Source organism: Periplaneta americana, chromosome 6 (genome assembly GCF_040183065.1).
Source record: "Periplaneta americana isolate PAMFEO1 chromosome 6, P.americana_PAMFEO1_priV1, whole genome shotgun sequence".
Taxonomy (NCBI): domain Eukaryota; kingdom Metazoa; phylum Arthropoda; class Insecta; order Blattodea; family Blattidae; genus Periplaneta; species Periplaneta americana.
The window spans coordinates 168281105-168297474 of NC_091122.1; the positions used below are offsets into that span (position 1 = coordinate 168281105).

At 35.0% G+C, this 16370-nt stretch overlaps 1 protein-coding gene across 5 annotated transcripts in view; it reads right to left on the reverse strand.

Moving 5' to 3' along the window:
* klar (klarsicht) overlaps window positions 1-16370 on the reverse strand; it is a 1308544-nt gene that overhangs the window by 102479 nt on the left and 1189695 nt on the right. For all 5 annotated transcript variants that reach the window (XM_069829505.1, XM_069829504.1, XM_069829503.1 and 2 more), the window contains exon 18: window positions 2748-2929. In XM_069829505.1, coding sequence (XP_069685606.1) covers window positions 2748-2929 — 182 coding nt within the window. The remainder of the gene's footprint in view (window positions 1-2747; window positions 2930-16370) is intronic.

Genomic DNA, 16370 nt, shown 5'->3' on the forward strand with positions numbered 1-16370 from the left:
CATAAATTTGAAATCACATGTTGTATAGGTGTACCGCAAGGAACAATTTTGGGACCTATTTTATTTCTAATATATGTTAATGATTTGCTACATATAAATTTAGAAAAAAATTAATGGATTATATATTCATATGCTGATGATACGGTAGTTATTTTCAGTGTTTTTCTTGGCAAGAAGCATATAGAAATGCTAATTTAGGTGCTAATATTGTTAAAAAAATGGCTTGATTCCAACTTCCTTTCTTTAAATATATCTAAATCAACCTTAGTTCCTTTTTCGTTAACAACTGCCAATGTTCAAAATTTAAAAGTTGATGATGAGTATAGACTAATAATACAGAGTGAAAATTGTTTAGATCCCAAAAGTTGTAAATGTCCACCGTTGAAAGAAGTCACATATGTGAAATATGGCCTCATCACATTACTTATCTATGTAATAGGCTTCGTAAAACAATTTATAAATTCGTTAGTATTCGATGCTACTTGCCCATTAGAGGTCTATAAAATGTTTATTTGGCATTTTTCAGTCCATTATTCAATATGACATTAATGTATGGGGTAGAAGTACAATAAACAATCTTAGTTCGTTAAATTTACTACAAAAACGAATAATTAAAATTTGTTTGAAGAAACCTTTTGATTATCCAACTAAATTAATTTATTCTGAATTTAATGTATTTAATATTGAACAAATTTATAAACATACTCTGTTAAAATTTCATCATACAAATTGTAGTTAGTTTATATTACAGGCACGTAATCATGACACAAGACGAAATAATAATTCAACATTAGTAGAACCAAAATGTTTCACATCTGCTGGTCTAAAGCATAGCATTAATTTTGGCCCTCGGTTGTATAATTCTTTAGCTAAATTACACCCAGAACTTCTAACGTGTAACCCGCTAACATATAACAAGAAAATTAGAAACGTGTTAATGTCTTCAATTTGATTAAAAATTGAATTAATAGCCTATGTGTATGAATTAATCAGCCTATATTCTATTTGTATTCTATAATTTCGGAATATATTTTTCGTAAATTGTTCTACTTCATTCATGTACAATATTATTCTTCTGTATGTTAATATTATATTACTGTATATAATTTCATTGTAGCTGTAATTTTAACTTTAGTTCCTATTTTATTTTATTTTGTGTATTCTCTTACAGGCCTATTAATAATATATCTGAACTGCGACCGAACACGAGCGCTGCTCATTCGGTCCTCAAATTTTGTTAATATTACTGTATCTTCTTTTTTATATTGATTGTATTATTTTATTTCTATTTCTATTGTTGTAATTATATTCTGTATTGTTATTTTTTTAATTCTTTAGGCTAACAAATTCTATTTTCAAGTTTGAAATATATAAATTGCTTAATTTACTCCCAAAAATCATGTCACCTAAGTTTCAAAGACACTAAGGAAAAATTGTGGATTTTTATCCTAAGAGTCGAATATTATTTATTATTTAAGTAAGTTATTTTACGACGCTTTATCAACATATTTGGTTATTTAGCGTCTGAATGAGATGAATGTGATAATGCCATACGGGGTCCAGCACCGAAAGTTACCCAGCATTTGCTCACGTTGGGTTGAGGGAAAACCCCGGTTACCTCAACTAGGTAACTTGTCCCGACCTGGAATCGAACCCGGGCCACTTGGTTTCGCGGCCAGACGCGCTAGCCGTTACTCTACAGGTGTGGACCTGAGAGTCGATGTAGGCCTATACCTTAAATAACTATGTTAATAGTGCGAAAGATTTTCATAAAGTATGAAGATGATATCTCAAAATTCTAATTGAATCCCGTACGTAGAGCCATAATCGCTATTTCACTGATATTCTTCATAGATAGATCGAGACATCTCCACTTACTCGCGACTGTTGAGATATAGTAGCAGTAGTTTTTATTTTATTTGTAGCTGCAGTGGTGGTTATGGAGTGGTGAACAAGGAGGAATAAGTAATAATTTTACGTAACTAATTTTACAACTTTCAAATCTAATACCAACTCCTCCCGGCTGTGAAAGTAAACACGCTATAAGTTGTATTTCCTATTAATTTTATGCCTATTTTACCGTTTTTTCCCTGGAAACTTTGTACTTTAACTCTCTTGTCAGTTGGAGAGTTTGAACTTCAATATTTCATTTGATTAGTATAAGAAGCAAACTGGGGTCGATGGATTTTCAAGATGAAAAAATCCGGCTCTGGGAGGGACTTTGAGTAGTGTGTCCCATGTCGGTGTTCTCCGGCACGTTAAAGACCTCCAAGCCTAAATTAGAGGCCCTGGACTAAATTATCCTCTCTTTGGCGTTATAATAATATCTCAGTTGCATACTAGATGGCGTTGAGCTTATCACTTTCTCTTTCTCCTGTCTGCAAATAAGTGTAACTAAATTCCTTGTAGCTATGGAAACCTCCGCTAGGGGCCACCTATATCCCGACTTCGGAACTGTGGGTTAAATTAATAAACAAGCAAATGGAAGCCAAAAATGAACGTAACATTGCCAACCATAAATAACTCAGGGCAATTTAAAGTACGGCGTAACGTAATTTTAGAAAATCTCTTGATCGTAAATATTTCGTTTTTATTAATGTGTGAAAGTTCAGCGCTGTGAATGTTTACATTTTTTCTTCTGATGAATTAATTATACATCATGTAAACTAAGCGCCCGTCAAAGAAAGAATAACGAGTTCGCATTCTACAACATCAGCTTCTAATGTTTACACAAACAAGCCTCTTACTTTTACTTGGTGGATCCTGTTCTCCAACTGGTCCCTGTCCTGAAGCTCGGACTCCATGGAAGTCACTCTCGAGGCAAGATCTAGAAGCTCATCGCGCAGTGCTGCCATCTCGCGCTGCAAGGCCCGAACTCGCTGCAGATCCTCCGCTCTTGCTTGCAGCATATCCCACTTTTGTACTAAACCTGCAACACAATAATTTGCAATAATTAACACCAAGATAATAAAATAACTTGCAGTAAGTCTGTAAATTCACCAGTAGGGCTCGGATTTCTATGACATGTCATATTTTTTACCCTGGTTTCTTTTTACAAACATAGGCTAAATTAAACACATTCCTAGCTTCTCTGAAGACAATGACACGGTTTTTATTGGTCATACGAATGCAGTCATTCATTAATTCATTCATTCCATTCATAGTGTTCTACCCAAGGGCAAGTATTTCACTGCAAACCCAGCATTCCCCAATCAGTGCTGGGTTTGCAGTGAAAGACCTGCCCTTGGGCAGAAAACTATTATGAAAAGTGATACAGTCTAATAATTGGTGCTCTATGGTTTACGTCACTATATTCTTTCGCTGAACAGAGTATACCTATGACTTTAGACTTGGATTGTATTCGACGTGGTGCAAGATCTTCGAGTTTTTTTTTTAACCCTGTGATAATGCCGCTGTTAAATATTAATTATTACACAATATTTAACAATATAAATAGATGTATTCATATGGCAACAAACAGCAAACGATCTTCTCTACGTTACTTATATACATTGGCGCCAACTTTTGCAAAACACTGGGTGGGCTCAAACACTTGACTTATAAGTTAAAATAAATAATAGTAGACCTAATAATAATAATAATAATAATAATAATAATAATAATAATAATAATAATTACAAATGACTTTTAAGGAACCCAGAGGTTCATTGCCGCCCTCACATAAGCCCGCCATTGGTCCCTATCCTAAGCAAGATTAATCCTGTCCCAAGCATCATATCCCACCTCCCTCAAATCGATTTTAGTATTATCTCCCATCTACGACTCGGCCTCCCCAAAGGTCTTTTTCCCTCAGGTCTTCCAACTAACACTCTATATGCATTTCTGGATTCGCCCATACGTACTACATGTCCTGCCCAACTCAAACGTCTGGATTTAATGTTCCTAATTACGTTAGGTGAAGAATACAATGCATGCAGTTCTGCTTTGTGTAACTTTCTCCATTCTCCTGTAACTTCATCCCTCTTAGTCTCATATAATTTCCTAAGCACCTTATTCTCAAACACCCTTAACCTCTGTTCGTCTCTCAAAGCGAGAGTCGAAGCTTCACAACCATACAGAACAACCGGTAATATAACTGTTTTATAAATTCTAACTTTAAGATTTTTACAAAGCAGGCTGTATGACAAAAGCTGTCCAACCGAATAAGCGCCATTGTTTCTTAGTATAGGATGTCAAGTAAGTTTTCACATCTTACAATTTTTATGGGCAGCTATTTTTTTTATATTATCTCTATTTTCTGTGAAGGTATGTGTACGCAGTTTGAGGAAAGATTTCAACGTAAGCTCATTAAAAAATTTGATACCACAAACAAGTGAAGTCTTTATAAATCTGACAAATTCCAACAAGAATACCATCAGCCAATTATTATGGAGAAGCAAGTAGATTCGTGAAAAGATATAATCAGCAATAATTATAAAAAAACAAACATATAATCCTTAAAAAATAAAACAAAAAATAAGAAAAGGAGGTGATGGAAAAATAGCACCAATATAAGTGTGCTTATTTGCTACTACTACTCAGTGCTTGTGTATACTACGTTATACTTCTTGCCTGTTATATCTCGAAGTCGCAATTCATTTACATGACCATCTCGACCAGAAAGCAGAGTTCGGATGTGTTTGCGTCTAACTAAATTGTCTGCAATATGATTCACCTTGCGCTAAACGCTACCCAGCGATGCGACAGTCCTAACGTTACTAAGTAAAGTAGGAAAGGAGGTGGCAAAAATCGATAGCATATGCATTTGTTTAGAGAACTTAACCGCAGCTGCCACCCCCACCTCAGACCACGTCGTAATCGTACGTATATTGTTTTCGACCGTTAGAACTTAACATCTGTTGTGATCCCACTGTTCTATCCGATCGAAAACTTCAGTCTTACCGATTTCAGTAGGAACTGCCACACATCTCACACATACAGAATAACCAGTTCGTAGGTATATGACAGGCTCGGAGTTCGATTCTAATATAGGTCTATTTATACAGGGACATCACTTTATTTTTACCAACATTTTTAACATTAACCTGGCTATACTCGGAAACACTGTTGCCCCCTTCCATTGCAGGAGTTTGATGTTACTAGTGCAATATGTAAACAAATCATTTTACTAGGTATAGGAGGAGAGAAAAGTAGTGTATCCATTTATGTTGTAGGGAAATACGATATTACGATTTTCAGTTTGATCATCACTTTTACGGAATTTATCAAAATACAGTAGAGTAGTAACATTTTTTTTTTCTCAAAAACTCAACTTTTCAGGCGGCTATGTTCGTTATGTAATGTCTACTTTATTTAGCATATTAATTATTGATGTTAGCATACAATATATAGAGTCCATTTAAATTGATGGGGTCGTAAGTAAAGGGTTGTAAGTGCACTTAAGTTACTTTTGAGAAAATGGCGTTTAAATATTTAAGCTTTCGTAAAATCGGTGAAATTTTTATTTAAATTTTAATGTGTGATGCGATTAAAATATCCCTTTGCCACTAAAATTTTAGATACTTTTGCTTACACTGGATGCACTTAACTCATGTTATTACAAATGTCACTAGCATTACTTTGCTTCTAGCCACCTCAATTCAAAAAAAGCTAATCCGAATTTTTAAACAAGTTGCTGAAAATGGTTGCCGTTCATTACAATGCAGGCTTCAATTCAGTACGCATATTATTAAAAACTTTTTGAAGCATATTCTCTGAAATTGAATTTATCGTTTCTTGAATATAATTTTTTAGTACAATATTATTAATATAGGTTCTTTCTTCTATAGAAAACGCAATCATATTTATGAAACACACTATACACTGCAGTGTTTACTTCACTGCTTGAAGACTTCGAATGCAACAGCGGCCGTAAGTTTGTGTGTCTGACGGGAGCAAGGACATTAGTGAAGGGGTGAGAGTGAAGTACATTCAGAAATGCAGGTACAATAAAAATGCAAGTAAAAATAAAATATGTCCCTGTATATTTTTAGTACGTTATTTTACGACGCTTTATCAACATCTTAGGTTATTTAGCGTCTAAATGAGATGAAGGTGATAATGCCGGTGAAATGAGTCCGGAGTCCAGCACCGAAAGTTACCCAGCATTTGCTCATATTGGACTGAGGGAAACCCACAGAAAAAACCTCAACCAGGTAACTTTCCCCGACCGGGAACCGAACCCGGGCCACCTGGTTTCGTGACCAGACACGCTAATCGTTACTCCATAGGTGTGGACTATTTATATTAATAGGTAACATTTTCTCTTGTATTCAGTGCATAAATGTCAGTGAAGCATTTTAAAGTTCTGAACATGTTCACCTACTATTTCAAAACTGTTTTCGTCTCACATAAAACTTATACTTTCAATTTTTCGTAATGAAAGACATATTTAAAATGTAAGAAACATAATTTAGGCAATTTCGTTCACATTTTCGTCGCCATAACACAGTTATATTTATTAAAAAAAACACTACGTAAAACTGAGGGGAAAAAAAAAAAAAAAAAATAGGTTTGTTTTCAATTTTGACATACCCTGTGTCACAAACACGCGTTTCAGTAGGGAATGCCCTTCCGAACATAGGAGGGGTGACAGTAGGAGGAAGAAGAATAAAGTGCATAAGATTTGCTGAGATGACGTCAGCAGAAGAAGAAATGATACTAAGAGATATGTTACTGGTACTAAATGACAGTTCTGAGCAATGTGAAATGAAGGTAAATGCAAACAAGACGAAGATCATAGTTATCGGAAGAAAAAAATAAAGAAAGTGAACTTGCGAATTCTAAATGAGGCAGTAGAGCAATTGGACAGCTTCAAATACTTGGGGTGTAACATGAGCTGCTGGCACGAAGTCAATAGGAGGATAGCAATGGCAAAGGAAGCTTTTAACATAAAAAGGAACATCATCTGCGGACCTCTGGAAAAATAAATGAGGAAGAGACTAGTGAAGTGTTTTGTATGGAGTGTGGTATCGTATGGGGCATAAAAATGGACATTACGACGAAGTGAAGAGAAGCGAACAGAGGCATTTGAAATGTGGATATGGAGAAGGACGGAGCATGTGAAACGGACAGACAGAATAAGAAAGAAGCTGTGTTGGAAAGAGTGGATGAAGAAAGAATGATGCTGAAACTGATCAGGAAAACAAAAAACAGTTGGCTGGGTCACTGGCAGATAAGAAACTGTCTCCTGAAGGATGCACTGGAAGGAATGGTGAACGGGGGAAAACTTCTTTTCTTTGTGATTTCAAAAAGAGGATGAAATACTCAGTATTTAAAAAAAATTCATGGTTCTAGGTGCTATAGTTTTCAATACATTACATACTGAATGTTGATATTACATTATGTACTTTTCGAGGAAAATGCAATTAAAGGTATCACTTGTTTTCTTAGCAACTATAAGGAAAATGTAGGTATTTAAGAAGCATTGTATAAAACTGCGTCCTAGTTTAGTAAGTAAAAAAGCTTACAGGTAGCGCAAAATGTCAAAACATAGAAATGCGGTTTTTACATCGCAAATTCGTTATTTTGTTCTCCTGTAAAATTTTCCTTTCACGACTTTAGGTCCCTTTTCGCGCAGTGAGTCACATATTGCATTCGTCAACGTTTGCTTTTCACAGCTGTTTCTACAAAGACTTGAAGGACTCTCGCGGTAATTGAGGTCAGTACGGATCATTAAGCGCGTATACATGAGAGCGACATGACCATAAATCCTTAAAATGAAAAAGATAATAACGAAACGCCCTGTATAAGCCCGTTCAAGGTTCCTTTATGTAACCACCGTCATGTTACAACTACACGGGTTAACCACAAGAACAAAAACTTGTGCAGGTGATAGGGTGATTTTTACCTGCAATTGCCTATGGCTAGAGAGCCTTCGGAGGAGGGAGTAGATCTGAAAACAAGATCTTGAGATTGTTATTTCGGTCTAATGGGTTGCAAATAAAAGCTCTTTTACACGCTGGTGATTACATTTCATCGCTTTTTATTTAATAGTATTTTAGCAAGAAAAATATAGTTTCATGTGTCATCATATTTCAAGTTAAAACACTCGTTTCCAATTATTTCGTACTTCAGAGAAGTGTTATTTCCCTTGGACCCAGAGCGTGACTCTACTTAAATCCTTTACTTTAAAAGCTTCATTTCCTCCACATGAACGGAGGAATTAGTAGACTATGTAGGTCGATGACACTTGCCGTAATCCCCTTTAAAATTATCATTCTTCTCCATTCTAAGTTTCATAAACCATGACCATGTGTACAAGAGGACGTTTTTATGTTCTTTCACAGTACTAAACGGATATGCGGTTTCATTTAGTGATGGCAAGTCCTACAAAATTACTGTGATGTACCGAAGTACGTATATTTCCGTGCATGAATTCTGCATTACCATATGATGAAGGATGGCTGGAGTGGAGAAAAACCCTCTCCGGCACCGGGACTCGAACCCGGGTTTTCAGGTCTACGTGCTGACGCTTTATCCACTAAGCCACACCGGATTCCAGTCCCGATGCCGGATTTAATCCTCTCAGTTTAAGTTCCACCTCTTAGTTTCCCTTTAGTGACCAACCCTCATGCACTGCGTCACAGATGTGTGACAGTGGCACAATGTCCAACACACTATGTGCAGAGGTGCACTCATTACGAGTGACTAAGTGGCCGGTATCCGACGGAATGAGCGCCGTCTTAAATCACAAAGTGATTATTTACGAGTATAATATTGCTATGATGTACCGAAGTATGTATGAGCGAGTTTTTCTCCGCTACACCCATCCTTCATCATATGGTAATGTAGAATTCCAGCAAGGAAATACCTAATGAGTGCATTTCTGCTATATATGTATATACTGTGCTCCAACCACGAGAAAGTCTCCGCCGGATGAGACGAAGGGGTGTAATGCTGTGAATGAATGTTGATGTCATAAGGTCACACACGTGGGTACTCTTATCTCTATTGGCTAGCTCTCACAGCACAAACCATAACATTGATACAGACATATTGATACTCCCCGAGTTACAAAATTAGATCACAGTTAATCTCCTGGTCTTTTAATCTCTCCATACAGGAAATAACATATGCAGGAGAGCGCATGGTTTTTAAACTGGCGTTATAACGGTAATATTATTTACCTACTTCGTTCCAATAGATGAGGCAATAGTAAGCACATTCCTTTCACGGTTGATCTCCTGGTTGGAGAACAGTATATATATATATATATATATATATATATATATATATATATATATATATATATATATATATAACGATTGGAAATAAATGTTTCAAAAATGTTTCCATTTTTTCAACATGGCCCTAAATGTAACACCACAGTCTAGTATATACAGTCACGAAGCTTGAGTTGTGAGGGTGCTAGGAACAATAGACTGTGACGGTACTATTTCGCATTGTCTGTAATGAGGCGATATTAGCGATCCTAGTGGTTAGCAACTATCTATGGATACATATTTACTATGTATTGAGCTTCGTGGCTGTATATACTAGACTGTGGTAATACTCCCTCCGTTCGAAAATATGGTATAGTAACAAACAAAACAAACTTGATTATTGCGCGTGCGCGCACGAAATGTTTCGCGGTGTGGTATTCTGTTCAATAGTGAAGGGACTATCAGACAGTGCAGTTGTGAAAGTTTCTAATCTTCTGTAGTGCATCAAACAATAATATTTAAATAGTTCATTAGGAACAGAAATCAAATGAGCACTTGCTGTGATGTTCCTGTTGCAGAAAATGTAACACCAACCCGTCAATTTTGAATAGAATATCTAAGGCTCAACAGTCGTACAAAAACGGGTTATAATCTATTGCAGTTTTGTTAATTTGCCTCTCTCAAAACAATGTTTGCTTTTTATTTTATTAATTTGATATCACACAGAATGAAATGTACATAATGTTTATGTTTTTCGTATGTTAATTTGTTAAATAAATAAGTATCTAGAAGATGTATTAAAGTTACATTATATTACTGAAAACTTTAACAAATCTATACCATATTTTGGAACAGAATTAATTACATCTTTCTATACTACATTTTGGAACAGAGGGAGTAATTTTCATTATACACTTATGAAAGTTGTAACATACACTGACAACTATGTGAAATAGGAGTGTGCAAAATTTCAGCCTTATATCTCTATAATAGTTTCACAAATTAAATTTTGAGAAAAGTGGCTTTAAAAGTCAATAACATTCTGTCTTAATTGAATACATGGGTGAATTTATGTTCTCCCTACTGAGAAACCACTTGTAGTACAAAATCGCAATTTTTCAGGCATTTTCTTACTATATTCAAATACTCACCCCAGACAAATCATTACGATATATATATATATATATATATATATATATATATATATATATATATATATATATATAAAACAGTTCACACAAATAGTGATATTTGATAGCCGTCCCAACCAGGGTTTAATACGGCCTCCTAATCAATTCTAAAAGAATATTTATATTTAATTCAATTTTTTCTTTAATAGAAACCCTAGTTAGGTAGACTATCATTTTGTATTTGAAAATAAATAGGCCTATTCTCTCCATTTTTAAGGGACACTGGGACTGAGTTTTGACATTTTTACAATTTTAATTAGATTTCTCCCATTTTTTAACTCGTTGTTAGATAAATTAAGAGTAAGGTGTGTGCAAATTTTGATCTCAATCGGACTACTAATTTCGAAGTTAATTTTATTTTAATTATGCAAATTAAAGATAATATAATTAAAATGTTCCATGCGCATTATGTTAAATATTTTTTTCATACATTCTCTGATTCAAGGGCAATAATATATTAACGCTGAGAAATTAATGTCATCTAAGATAGTTTAGCAATAATAAATAAAAAAACAGATATTTATTCACATTTTTTATTAACATGTTAATGTTTTAGCTCCTAATTTTCAAGATACTTTCATTTCTCATGTTATATCTCGGGTAATATATAGGTCTACATGGACACGTAGAAATATTTTCATTGAATTTGGTGAAAACTGTATTTCCATAGAGCATTTTGAACATCAAAACTGTAGCTTCGAGAAAAAGGCAAATTTGTTGAAAGAGATACAATACTGACATATGGAGCAGGTCTATATGAAAATAGCTCCTGGATCTCAAAGAAGACGTAGAGGCAACCAACCTTCTAAGTGCCCAAAAAATATTTTCGGTACAAAAAAGCGAGGTAAATCTTTCGTATGTCCCAGGCACTAATAAATAAATATAAAATACCTTGAAAGTACTGATTTAAAGTACTGAGTAGTAGAAATTGATGTGATCACTGGAAGAGCTGTAAGTCCACCCAACCCGCCCTAAACACGTAGGGCCTACCTTACTTATATATGAAAATCGTCGTGCGTGAACGAAGAATACCGTCATATTTCTCTAATGTAACAGTGGGTTTCAGTGTTGCCAACATAGTAATACACACCTAATCAAACCTAACCTAACCTTTCTCATAATACTACACACCTAATCAAACCTAACAACCTGTCACATAATACACACCTAATCAAACCTAACCCAACCTGTCACATAATACTACACATCTGTAGTAAAATTCCTCACATTCAGTATCATTTCGTTTTCATGTATTGCCGGCTCTGCCAGTCGTGTCGGTTTTCATCTAGTGGAAGTAGATCGTACTAATACTACTCATTTGAAGAACAAGCAATGGCGACTTTCATAATAATTACATTTTACATGTTTCGTGATATACTAAATGTGTTAATGTAGTAATAATTCTCTATTATGGTACAATAAGATTTTAAATATGTTGTGGTTGTGATAAAAGTATTGAAAATTGGTTTATAGCGTCACATTGGCAGTGATAAAAGTGGGCAATATTCGTTCAGTGGCTGGTGGATGCTCTAGATTGACTAAAAGCGAAAATTTATATTCTTTTACAATTTTTAAAAAAACTTAGACCTAGTGTCATTTAAAATCCAATTTAAATGCCTAAAAATTGACGTAACACAATAAATGTTTATATATTCTTGAACTATACATTTTAGAGAATTTTTAGTAGGCCTATCAAAATTTAAAAATGAAATTTTTGGTCATCTCAGAGTACTCTATCTCCTTAAATAATTTCTTACAAATTCAAATATGAAACATGTAATTTAATTACAATTGGAATTCTGACAAATAGTAAGGAGTGGAAATATGAAAATAAAGCATTAATTTTCAGTGTAATTATATCACATTTCGACGGCGTAAAACGTTTATGTAACAGATGTGCGACTTAGTACTATTTTGAGTAACATTACCTTCTCAGTTAAAGCGATATCCGGGAGCACTGCATCACACGAAACAAAAGAAGAAGAAAAAACTGAAAGTCACTCACTATTACAACACCAGCGAATTTCACACACTACACAAGAAGGAACTTGAGTCACAGCTTCTCCTCGGCACGGCAGTTTCACACTAAAACTGCCTAACCCACTGAACTACACACAGCTGTGCGTGAATTCTGGCCTCGTTCCATGACACTGGACGCTGCAACTAACGCACTGTTAAGCACCGAAACCTCTCCATCAAAACTTTCGACTCTCTTTTGAGGGAACTGTTGTGTGACATATCACACGGCCAGCCAACCTGATCTCTTCTCGTGCTTCGAGTCTCGCTGTGAGTCATCCGCAACGCGACTAAACCGACATTGCCTATTTAGTAGATGGAGTAAAAGTGGGTAAGAAAGCCCTTCTCATTATAAGGTCGTCCAAACAACTGCAGCTTATTACGAGACTCGAACCTGATTGTATGGTAATACGCGTTATTATGACATGGCAGAAAACAGGTATTGGGACGCCTACATTCTTTACGGAGTGTAGGATACGTTGGCTAGCTTTAATTGTATCTTTTACGCACGCACGGACAATCGAAAATTCCAACTGTTCTTACAGACTGTGGATTCTTCTAGTTCTGATATGGATGAAGACTGTTGCCATGCAACGATATTCGAAGCTATAATCAAGCAACGGATCTGGAACAAAGTGGCCATGGCCGTAATACGAGGTACTGGGCAATGTCTTTATCTAGTCCTACCAACATAATTCATGATGCAGACAGACTGCTATATTAAAAGAGTAATAAAATGAATGTAGGCCTTAGAAAGAAAATCTTGCACGTGCTTAAGGTATATGTACACCTTTACATACAAAAAAATGTTGTGCGAGATCGTGCGTATTTGCTTGGTTTCCGCACAAAATCAATCCGCGGAAAGTCTAAAATTCCACATTCAGTATTCCCAACCTAACACACATAACAATTTCCCTCTTCTTACCGCTTAAGTGACATATTGATTTTACTGCTTTAGGCTTTTAACATATTATTTTTAGAGACGTTCAATATAGTAATAATTATAAATTGGAAACTTACCATTGCAATTTCACATAAATTGCACTGTTAATTATTGTTTTTAAATATTTGCAAAAATTAAGTAAACTCTACAACTCCACTAAAGTTACTGCATTCGTGATGCAAGTAACATTAAGGAAGCCGTGAAAAAATCAACAAGATTCCATAGACTGGGGGAAAAAAAGACAGACGTATATCACGACCTGCTGGAGTATAGTAAACACAGAAAACATTTTAAAGCAACAATGTTGAAGATAGATTATTTTTGTTTTGCAAATTTGCCGTCATTGAACAGAAACCAAGATGGAGATTTCATTGCAACTAATTAGAAATTCCTCTTTCAGGTATGTAATAAACGATCTTCGCACAAAATATTGCACGATACACGAGCGGTATGTTTTCTTTCAATTCTCGGAAATTAAAAAAGCTCAACTACGTTTCGCTTTTTCAAACTTTTCCTCGAACATGACAACTTCAACATACCGCTCTTGTAACGCATATTACTATTGTTTCGTGTAATTTTACTCTGTAAAATTTTTATACAATTATTGAGAATGGTATCAGAAAGAGAATGAAGTGAACAGATCCCTTGAAATTATGTCTAAATAGTTTTTAAAAATTATTTTGTTTATAATTTTGACATGCAACTTGAAACATGATAGCTCATGCAGTTTTTAAGATAGAGCCACAGTTTTTTCACTGTTTTATAGCTAAAACTATTCTTTAGTGCTTGACATAGAGCTATTTTTTATTTTTATTTACATTAATTAAATATTACCACATATGTAACTTACAATAATATTTTATGTTGCATAAATCATGTAAAAATCCATAGATAATTAGACCTATTAATTATATTAATGTTATTTTACTCATTGTCAGGCACTGGGGGACATTTCAAGCTTCAAAATGACACCAATATCTTCTTGGTATCACCATATTTGACTGAGATATCATGTTTGAAAGAATTAAATATTTTAAAATTACTATTTACAGGAAATGAGCCACAAACTTTCAGAGCGTAGAAGACTCCATCATCATATGTCACCCCTTAAGCAGCTTCATGTCGGTCCAGTTTCAGTTTTTTTCTGCCTCTCAAATACCTCCGCCTTGTTTTAACTTCAGGTGTTGAATGTTTTTTTTTGGCATTTTTGTTCCTATTTCCATTGATGCAACAAATCCTGCGATGGTGTTTGTCCCACCGTTTATGTAATTTCTACTTTTGGACTCTCATTAAAATGACGTACATCATTGACACACAAATTTACAGTTTTATGACTAACAGTAAAAGATTATAAATTACATCACTATGTAATTTTTTTTTTTTAATCTAATGAACATGCCCAGATATCTATGCATCTATTTCGGGACTAGAAAGAAGTTTATTTTACAAGCAATGTACTCCAAAAGTAAGAGACCGTGGCTGATGACGCAGCATTTTGGAAAATGGGACTTATCTGAAAAACCATACGGCATAAATCGAAAATTCTTATATCAAATTAAAGAGGAGAAAATTCTGTATTAAACTAGTTATATTTCGAAAATTCTAATTTTTCATAATTTTTTGCGTTTTGTGGGTGTACATTATACCTTAAATGGCGTATCACTAGGGATCCTATTTTACGGTGAAAATTAATGCTTATTTCGTATCGGAATTTCTTTTGCAGCCAAATGTACGAGTATAAAAACAATGAAGAAATAACATTAACAAGGGGGCCTTGTTTAGAAATTAGTAGCCTTTGACAATTTGTAAAATAAGAGAACATCAAGCATTGACTTGGTAACCATGAATGATACCTTATAAACCCAAGCCCTTCCTATAGCTTATCAGCATCGGTAACCCCTGCTACCCTTAACACTTCATTTCAGCCTATTTTAACCACGACAGATAATAATTATTATTAGAGAAGAAAAACTCGTTCCGGCGCCGGGGATTGAACCCGGGTCGTTTCTACGTACCAAGTGCTCTAACCACTGAGCTACGCCAAAATCGAATCCACAGCACCGGATCGAATCCCCCTCTTCTAGTGTTTTTCCCCTTTGTGGCCTGACACCAAGTTCGACATATATGTTGACGAACTGCCATTATACAAGGAGCGCACTCAATTGAGTGACTTGGTGGTCGGGATTCCTCAGTAATATGCATTGTTGGGCGAAGAATCTACGTAAAGATTAATTTTTGACCGCACAGAATATATCTGTTATGGTAACAATGATTATTAGAGGAGAAAAACCTCTAATCATTGTTACCATAACAGATCTACGTAAAGATTAATTTTTTGGTCCCACAGAATATATCTGTTACGGTAACAATGATTATTATAGGAGAAAAACCTCTAATAATCATTGTTACCATAACAGATCTACGTAAAGATTAATTTTTGGTCCCACAGAATATATATGTTACGGTAACAATGATTATTAGAGGAGAAAAACCTCTAATCATTGTTACCATAACGGATGTATTCTGTGGGACCAAAAATTAATCTTTACGTAGATCTTTACATACGACAGATGATAGATAAAATGAGGGAAAGTTGGAGAGTGTTGGTGGAATGATCGAGGGAAACTGGAGTATCATGAGAAAACCTCTGAAACATCTGATTTGTGCACCACAAATTCTACCAGGACTTGGCCGGGGATCGAACTCTGTGGTCTGGATGGAATACCAAATCGTAATCCTCAGCCACAGACGCTATTCACTGTTGGTTTATAATTGAATTCTTGCTGTTGTGGAAAGAAGATTAAAACAAGCGACTTTGATGACAGGAATGTGAATTTTTTGGATGTATCTTTGTGCCTTCGAGGAATACAATCCATTTTATAAGTACACATGGTCTTGACAAGATTCCTTGTAACTAGTTTTGCTTGTGTGGGCTCAGGTTAATTTCCTGTTACAGTTTTGCCTGGTTTTCGTTGCGCCATCAAAGTTAATTTGCATTTCCAGCGTTTTAATAAACGGGAACTTCTAAAATGAAAACAGATCAGTATTACGGATGCT